The 10266-nt window shown below is 35.4% G+C and overlaps 1 protein-coding gene across 2 annotated transcripts; it reads left to right on the forward strand.

The window, feature by feature from the left end:
* Positions 1-908: 908 nt before the first annotated feature.
* Positions 909-9726, forward strand: LOC117337411 (sodium-dependent phosphate transport protein 2B-like). 2 transcript variants are annotated; one of them, XM_033898387.1, is made up of 7 exons: positions 909-1059; positions 2530-2673; positions 2968-3278; positions 3751-3910; positions 4957-5034; positions 5824-6048; positions 6472-9726. In XM_033898387.1, the coding sequence occupies exons 1-7, from the start codon at positions 930-932 to the stop codon at positions 7140-7142; spliced, it is 1719 nt and encodes a 572-aa protein (XP_033754278.1). In that variant the 5' UTR covers positions 909-929; the 3' UTR covers positions 7143-9726. The 2 variants fall into 2 exon arrangements, with proteins under 2 accessions (XP_033754278.1, XP_033754279.1); XM_033898388.1 differs by having other exon boundaries at positions 3751-3895.
* The last annotated feature ends 540 nt before the right edge of the window (positions 9727-10266 follow it).

Here is a 10266-nt window from a genome sequence, read left to right on the forward strand (position 1 = left end):
CCACCTATTGTGGTAGTAAAAATATAAATAAATCTGGTTCGTTAATGGCTCTAGGAGTACAATTGCTTATCATATATAGCCTTAAGAGTATCATATCTTATCATGTAAGATATACATATATCTGGTTCATTGGTTGTCCTAAGAGTACGTTTCTAACGATAGAAATCTGTACATGCATGACACATGTTGTGTACACCTCTGGCAGCCTTATCCGACTCTGATCAATCTGACAAAAATCGTATGTAATGCCTTAAGTTACGTAACTGTCAGGGTTAGATAAATAATGCTAATAGTAAAGAAAACTTGATTGTAAACATTTACTACTTTTAAATAAATCACCATATATTTGTATTGTCAGAGGACAATACTATTTTTGCTTATCGTTATTTAATATCCCTGATGACGATGTATTTGTGTTGGTAATGCTTTAATTAACAACCTTATCCAGATGATAAATATTGGTATATTCCCATAAACCCTGTTGTTTTGACGAGTTGTATTAAAGCCATGGATATCTTATTGTGATGTATGTCTCTTAATTACAATGCATCACATGTACATGAACGTCGTTCTCCCCGCCAATCCGTCACCTGGTTCGCTAAAGTCCCGCCTTACAGCTTCAATCACTGAACAACTAAACCACTTTCACGGCAGTCGACACTTCCTATAAGTCTACATCAGTTCCAAAACCTCGGTTTGGGTTATAAGATATGTGGCATAAGATACATCTTTAACATGTGACAAATTGTATAAACAAACCATAATGCAAATTTCTTGATAAATCACTGTATGAGAGAGCAAGCTGACAAAAATTATAACACATGCTAGAAAGTGCAGGTAAAGGTCACCTCGCTGCTATAACTCCTCCTGTTTTTGTGGACTTCCTTATGTGTTGGGGAGTCCAGACACTTATATACGCAGTGTTCAACATGACAGGTAGTACACAGAAAGGTAAACAGATCATCAGTATCATTTTAAAGATACTAATCGTCTTCGGCTTCCTATACCTGTTCATCTGTGCACTAGGATTTCTAGGAAATGCCTTTAAACTACTGGGGGGTAAGTAATACCATACTAATAGTAACTGATATTAAGTTCTCGCAACAATGACCCGATTGACAACTAATTGTTTCCCAGTACTAGATGTTCCAAATTTGCTTTTCCAGTTTGATTGATTTACTTGATAAAACAATTTGTTTCAATCACAATATATCATAACGAGGTTAACTTTGTCGTCCCAAGGGCGATAATAGCCTATTATACCAATCTCAACCCGGTTTATAGAATATTCAATTTTCAATGTGCTAGAGTATGTATGATTTCGGGAGCATTATAGAAAAGCATCATAACGTGAGAATAACACGTTTTGAGTGGATAGTTATATACCATTTAAAGATGATTATGGGTATTGTTTAAATCATGACTTGTTTATATAACTTTGGATGTATTATTCTCTATATAAAGCATTACTTTTTATTATTATTATAAGACTTTATTTTCTTTGTTTCACAGACAGCCTACAGTTCGACAATTATACAAAGACACCATACGTCCAATTCATTTATTTCAAAATTCCATATACTATATGTTGTTACAACTTTAACTTGCGATATGTTTGAGTTGAGGGAAAGTAATACTGTTGGTTTGAGTGTGTTTACACGTCATTAATGCCCCGAAACATGATGAATCACCTTTACTCTACTAATGTTCACGTTCTGCCTTATGTATAGTCACACAAAACATACAATACACAATAAAAAAAACAATTCAAGGATGATTATAATATGTTTAAGATGAAACAAAATTAATATAAATTAGTAAAAATTAATTGTTAGATAATGCCAAGTTATTAGTGTTATGTATGACGTTTAGGACGTACATTGTGCTTCTCTCACTAATTATATAAGAATGCGTAGTATTTTCCATTAAATGAACTGAATAACTATCTTTTTTCTATTTTTGTCGTCAGTAAAACAATCTACACACTTACATGTATAACAAATAAAGCATTGCAAGATGGACGTATTTTACATACCATTGTAATTAAGAAATAAAACAGCGATGATAGAGTTTGTTTTTAATATCGATACCTTAACCTACATATGATAGAAGACAGCATTATAACTATCATCAAGACGTCCAGGCCGTGTGGGTTATGTACGTCAATGTGTCAGTGTGCGCTGGATAGCTATCAACAAACAACCATGTCTGATTTCTGACCCTCTGTGTAACGTTGGTTTCTTTGGTAGAGTAAATACAGCAACAAACCTCATCATAATTGGCTGGGAAAATCCAGAGGCAGAAGTAAATTTAATTTTTTCTCTCTCTTAACAACAACTTACAACAAGTGCAATTAAAATTTGCGTCTTTGTTGAGAACGGAGACGGGTTTTTTTCAAATGTAATTTAAAAAAAAAAGTTATTTATATATATATATATATATATATACAATTTCACAGTAAAAGGTAGTCCATTTTGATAACAGAAATATCACGCGAATTGCCTCTTTGAGTGTTGTCTGTTATTTCAGGGAAGACTGCTGGAAAGGCATTCCGTGAGAATGACCTCCTGTCCAACCCCGTGGCTGGTCTCATGATAGGTGTCCTAGCTACTGTACTGCTTCAGAGTTCCTCAACCACCACCTCCATCATCGTCACCATGGTTGGATCCGGAAGTACGTCAGGAATTACGTCATACCATATTGTTATTACATTAATATTTGTCAAATTCAATAATTTGCTAAGTGTTCATTATCCACTTCAACTCTGTTAATATAAGTAAACAAGCGATTTATTAGATCCATGTATCAATTCAAAATGTCCATTGGCCGATGATAAAGCTAACAAAACAAAACGTTTTATTACATTTGTTGTGCATTGGTATCAATGGGATTATTAGATTCGATTATCAACCGGAAATGTTGTCACTCTACTTAAATAATACATTAGTTTTGCTTTTTCCTCGTCAGTTATTCCAACTATGACTGCCATCCCCATGGTGATGGGAGCCAATATCGGTACCTCTGTTACAAACACACTTGTTGCTCTGGCACAATTTGGGAATCGCGAGGAGTTCCGAAGGTCATTTGCTGGTGCAACAGTCCATGACATGTTCAATTGGATGACAGTTATTATACTACTACCGTTAGAGGTCGCCACCCATTATCTCTACAGGCTCACTGGCGTCATCATCAACAGTCTGGACCTTTCTAAATCTTCTGGAAAGAAACGTGACATCCTGAAAGCTATTACAAAGCCCTTCACAAACCTCGTTGTAAAGGTATGTATCTGACATCTCAGTCGATTTTAAAATAGTTGGGTGGCAAAAATAAATTCTAATGACAATATTTAAAATTTCTAATACACTTTATTGCAGAAAATAGTAGTTAATTCACGATTATACATATTATGGTATATTTAAATACATAAATATTGCTATTTTTGCCAAAATATCAACCAATATTCGAAAATGCGTTAACAAATAGCTTATCCGTCGCATGCGTTACAACAAATTGTATGAATACATGTAATTCGAAATGTTATTCTATATTGTATTGGAAATCTCGAGAGGAATTGAAGAATTAGTGACAACTGTAAGATTGGTTATCTATCAAAATCATTACATTGTAATTGTACCAATAACTTGATACATTGATAACAGGTTTGGACAAAGTATTGCGACAACCATAAATTGGTGTTAGCAATGACCAGTAATTAAGAAGTGTATGATTATTTGGTGTTATATATCTCAGGTAAATAGCAAAGTCATTAAGGAAATTGCCGTGGAGAAGGCTGGGGCGGAGGAAAAGAGTGTCCTCAAGCGGTGGTGTAAGACACTGAGGGTTGAAGTTAATACATCAACAGACCATGGTCCCTACCCCAGAAATACAAAACTGGGTAAAACACTACGTGGTATTGCACTCACTGACGTTCTAGCTTAGTCAAAGGCAAAGTATCTAGTAATAGAACGAGCTTAGTCATAAGTCAACGACAAATTATCTAGTAATAGATCGAGCTTAGTCATAAGTCAAAGACAAAGTGTCTAGCAAAAGTTCCAGCTTAGTCATAAGTCAAAGACAAAGTATCTATTAATAGTTCTAGCTTAGTCATAAGTCAAAGACAAAGTATCTATTAATAGTTCTAGCTTAGTCATAAGTCAACGACAAATTATCTAGTAATAGATCGAGCTTAGTCATAAGTCAAAGACAAAGTGTCTAGCAAAAAGTTCCAGCTTAGTCATAAGTCAAAGACAAAGTATCTATTAATAGTTCTAGCTTAGTCATAAGTCAAAGACAAAGTATCTATTAATAGTTCTAGCTTAGTCATAAGTCAAAGACAAAGTATCTATTAATAGTTCTAGCTTAGTCATATGTCAAAGACAAATTATCTATGAATAGTTCTAGCTTAGTCATAAGTCAAAGACAAAGTATCTTTTAATAGTTCTAGCTTAGTCATATGTCAAAGACAAAGTATCTATTAATAGTTCTAGCTTAGTCATAAGTCAAAGACAACCATTTAGTAATAGTTCCAGGTGTTATTCCGAGAACGTGTTTATGTTGCTGTATACGACTATGCATGTTGTTTATAGCATATGAGACTCATTAAAAGTTAATAACAAGTGCTAGTTTAGGAAATGTGGTCAAATATTTTTGTCAGTGGAACGTCTTTGAAAGCACGACAGGGACGTTTAGAATATAGTCAATAATTCAATTCTCTGTAAACAGACCTCCTTATATACAATCAGTATAGGATTGATGTGTGTAGTTTAGTGGACAACAGTCTGTCCTTATTAAATATTCATCACCTACAGGACTCCGGCTATTGCTAGATTTCAAATACATTTAGGAGAATCCGGGTAAATTTATTTAGTCAGAACAGGATTTTTCTGTAATTTCTATACTTATTAAATATGATGCTGAAAATGCTGATAAAATCCAAAAATACTGTTCTTTCTACAGAGAAAAAAGCTGATTTTAATCAAACCCAAAACGTATCAGAAATGGTGGTCAAATTTGAAACAGTCAATTTGGAAAGATGTAAGTATCGTATATCGTTTAATTGTGAACATGTAATAAAATGATCGGTATAGTGGAATCCTGAAAAGGCTTTCCTTATAGAACATGGATATACCACGCAATGTCACATCTGGGTTTCCAGTTTCCTTTTAAGATTGTCATGTGGTCTGATAAGGAATCGAAAATGGCATTTCTCATTCCCTGAACTATTTAGTAAACTTGTTCTACTAGACATGTCACTCTGTCAGATTCTTGTTGTACGTATAACTAATATGTTTGTTTAATATGGTTCCATTTCCTGTTATTTCCAAGGAACAAACTGGTAAACAAGAGAATCATCTTACGTCCTGGTAAACAAAACACATCAGAAAAGATGAAGTGATTTATTTTTTTAGAAAATGTCGTTTCCCTGTTCCCGTGTAAACAGCAAATACAAGTGTAGTTCTTTTCGTGAGGTACTCTTGACAAAAGAACTGTTTTCTGTACAATAACTCCCAGACACTTGCTCGTTCGGCACCCTGGTGAGCAGAATGTCGACCTTTTGTAAGATGTTGTCCATTGCAATGGTGGCTCAAAACATACAGAGCTAGATTTGATACGTTTCTGGTGTAGACTACTGACCACAGACCAGAGACGTGAATCGCCCAGTACTGACACTACTGTTTAATTAAGATACAAGGGTATACCTAACAATATGCTCTGTGGTTCAATTGTTTCCTTTCATGCTATTATTTTGATTCATCCAATTGAAATTGACAGTGCATTCAGTATAGTCCTGATAGTCTTGTCATATTAGTGTGACGGTTTCAGGTGATAATCTGTTAGCCCTGACAGACCTGGACGACAGCGCCGCTGGTGCCCTCCTCATGGTGATATCCTTTGGCCTTATCATCGTCTCCCTCATCGTCATCGTCAAACTCCTCAACTCCATGTTAAAGGGCTCAGTGGCAAAGGTGGTGAAGAAAAGCATCAACTCGAACTTTCCAGGGAAATTTTCCTTCCTTACTGGTTACGTGGCGATCATGATAGGAACAGGTGAAATATTGATATCAATTTATATACTGTAAATTATATAATTACTGATAGTCTTATTTCTGCGCTTTTTGCTCTGTATGCATTTCGCTAAATTATGATGGTGCTGATTGTAGATAATTAACTATTGTACATCCAGTGATAGAGTCAGGCCAAAATGACCTGTTACGTTGACCTCTCCCTCACGTCGACCTTTACATTGCGGATAATCGGAAATGACTGCAACATGGTCAACTTCTCTTTTAACCTATTTGTCATATAGTAATGTTGATTGGGTTGTTATTAATACAATAATGGGATGTTTACACAACAAAGCATTGCTTCACTGACTTCATTGCTAACTGACTGCAAATAATGCAGACAATTTTCTTAGTGAAGTTTCAAGACAACAAACTAGTACACCTACAATTGTCTTTTTCGTTACAGGTATGACAATGATAATTCAGAGCAGTTCCGTTTTCACCTCAATCCTCACACCACTTGTCGGTGTGGAGGTAGTCTCGCTGGACCGGATGTTTCCACTGACGGTTGGGGCAAATATTGGCACAACTATAACAACAATCATGGCATCACTGTCCCTTCCCGCCGAACAGATCCCACACTCCCTCCAGGTCGGACTCTGTCACCTGTTCTTCAATGTCTCCGGAGCTGTCCTATTTTATCCTGTCCCGTTGATGAGGAAGATTCCGATCGGTTTGGCAAAGATACTTGGCAATGTGACGTCACGATACCGCTGGTTCTCTTTCTTTTATATAGTTGTGGCGTTCTTTCTCGTGCCCGGTACTGTATTGGGGCTGTCCCTGGCAGGAACCATCGTCCTTCTGGCTGTCGGAATTCCCCTTCTTACAGCTATCATTATCATAATTCTTATCAATGTCCTTCAGAGAAAAACGAACAATTGTTTACCCAGAATTCTACAAAATTGGGACTTCCTGCCAGAACCATTGCACTCCCTGGATCCACTAGACAGGGTTATAACTAAGATTACATGGGTGTGCATGTGTTGTAGGAGAAAGGACGAATCCATTTACGCCGAGGAGAACAGCCTCCAAGGGAAATCAAACAGAGGATTTGAAATAACCGAAGAACATCTATGATTTGTATGAGATGCCCATTATGGTGTTAATCCAAATAATCATTCCAAATTTTGTACCAGGGTGATGGTGTTGTGATTAAATGTGATATATAAATAGATTTACATTTTTCTCACTAGAAGGTATACTTATCGTGCTCGGACGTGTTAATGTGAAGTACATGTTTAATATGAAATACATACCGTTATCGATAGGATGTGGTCATCATACTGAATTCGATACCCTTGTCGATAAAAAATATTATATTAACAAGCGTTTAAAAAAACGGGTATTTGATACATTATATGCAGAAAAATACATCGCACATCGTAACATATCGTAATAAGATGCAAATAGGCCATTAAAACGTGACAATTAGAAGTCAAAGGTTGAAAGTAAGCATGATGGTCAGATGTTGTCTTGACAATATAAACAGACTTTTGGTAATGCCACTCATCACAATGATTGTTGGTTCTATTGTCACTAACCCTATTGTTATTGAGACATTGGTCACAAATGCGGTAGGTTACGTCAAACTAGGGTCAATACGTTAAGTACGGCAAATTACACCTTACGTCTTCGCTAGCCAAGGCTTCTGATTACATCATACTCCACGCAATCAGAACCCTTGGCTAGCGAATATGGGTAAATTGAGCATAGGCGTCTGCGTTGGGTTAGTACATGCATTTATAGGAAAAAATATTAGCTCCAACTCCTATGTATAGCAGAGAAGGGGGTAATATTTGTTTTCAATGAATACTAACCAGATGCAGGCGCCTGAGTTAAAGTACGATTAGGATCGCACAACTATATTTAACGCTATAATAGGGTAAAACCCGATAAATTACGTGTAGTTGCAAGTATATTGTACGTTCAAAAATTGTGTTCGTGTCTAGGTATCTTTTGAAAATGTTTTTAAAAAATCGCCACTCACAGCTCTCCCAAGGTTTTACAAATTATTTGGAAGTTTAACTATGTCAATATACAGAGGAAAGTTTGTTAAATTACGCTGAAGTAGGTTAGCAGGGCGCAAGAATATGACACTACCTCGATTTGACATTTGGCTTCAGTTTATATGACAGCTAGTTTTCGTCGATGAAGCAGAAAACGCTGATGAAATACTTACTTACATTGTTGGAGTAATGAAATACTGTGCTGTGCGCAACCGGAATAGTAAGTCGCAAAGTATTCAACGAGACCATTTCAGCGTTTCAGTGATAACTTTTTCGAAACACCTGGTTATTATTTTTTTATCTAAGTGTTAATCTGCTTTAGCACCTCTTGTCCATAATCTGTATTGTTTCGTCGAATTAGAATTCCGTATTCGTTTAATACGTGTCGGCATCTCCTCGTGCAATTCAATACTCTCTGCCAATGTCTGCATTCAGGATCAGCGATCAGTTTCACGACGCCGTCCTTCCTGTACGGACTGAAGGTTATTCTGATAGACGTTCATGCAGTGTGATGTCTTACATTTAGAAGGAAACTTTTATTAGGTGTGTTCAGAAATGCAAAATCGACATACAAGGGAATACGAATTTAGTACACGTAATATGAAGACAGTATATTATATTATACCGTTGGTTTGTCCTTGTAGGACTCGTCGGTGAAGCTAGGGACCGATGGTCAAAGGCGCGGATTCAATATTTTTTTGAAATATTTAAATGAGAATTTAATTTGGCATACAGGTTAAGCATCACGTTCGCCTATGACTGAAAACTAACAAATATACTATCTGTATACCTATGTAGATGTGGTCAATGACCAAATCTAATGCATGTAAATAGCATTATTAAGTGGTATTGATCATCTCGCCTATTACTAGATAGAAGCGGTAGAATTCAGTTTGTAAAAGTGACGTTAGTTTTCTTAAATCATTCTAGAATATTTCATGAAATACTAATATAACTAGAACTTAAATTATATTCAATAATGCTTCGTCACATTACTCTGGACATTGAATAAAATTCTACAGAATGTTTAACCAGTATCTCTTTAATTCTGTATACATAAGATCTTAAACTTATATAACAAAGCAAGTCTACACAGCAAATCACGTCAGATATATCTATTGTGTCGGTAAACGTTGTTGTCATTATAATGAAAATATTACATGTTATACATGAAAAAACAAACAGAAATAGATTATCTTAAACAATTGTCCTGTTTTAAGCAGCGTCAAACTGCATAAGTTGGATAAATATTTACGGTAATCGGAATGTAAATGTAAACAGATTTGTATTTCAGTAAAAGTCTGCATAGTAAGATTATCGGAAATTCAATAATATTCAATCGGTCTACGGGCCATGTGAATTAGTTTTAGTATTTCAGTAAATTCTGCATATGAACATTACTGGCAACGTAAAATGGTGGAAAATCTTATTTAATACAGATACATTGTAGTTTATAATATAATACCATCAATTTAAAACTGTTTTTAACTGTTTACCAATTTGAATACCAGGGAACAATTAGACAGCTGGATCTGGCCTGTTGTAATCACATTGTTATGTTAACATGCTATGTACATATGTAGGAACTATGGAACATTGTACATAATAGTTTACGTTAATGATAATTTTTGAAATTAAATCTCAATTGGAAGGTTTTTAAATGTCAGTTTTAAACATGTGTTTATTAGTGTGGTTACTGTTCTAAACAGGCAGGAATTCGTAGGGACTTTGTATTGTTGTTCATCAAGTACTCCAACGCTGTGTTGATCGAGGAAAACAGATCCATTCATACACAGGAAAACATAGTCAATTTAATATCCTTATAGAATCTAACGAGATAAAGAACCATTTAACATGGCAAAATGTTATCGTTACTAATTGATACGTGATGTGGAATTATCAGAGATGGATACATGGACAAGGACATTTCAGGACATCGATGATAATATTCAAGAAACATGACCCCAAACTCTAAATATGGCTGTTCTGGACCAAGCTACAACGATATGTACCTATCTAAATGATGATCGTTTTAATCAAGCCTTTATAATCAACGTGTACGGATTAATTCAAAAGCAATGGTCAAAATACTTTAACTTCGACAATCACAATACAATTACAATGAAGTATTACTAGGTTGTGCACCGTTTGTAAGCGATGCGCATGTCTATACCGAACAAGGCAATCAAAGACGA

This window comes from Pecten maximus, chromosome 11, assembly GCF_902652985.1.
Source record: "Pecten maximus chromosome 11, xPecMax1.1, whole genome shotgun sequence".
Lineage (NCBI taxonomy): Eukaryota > Metazoa > Mollusca > Bivalvia > Pectinida > Pectinidae > Pecten > Pecten maximus.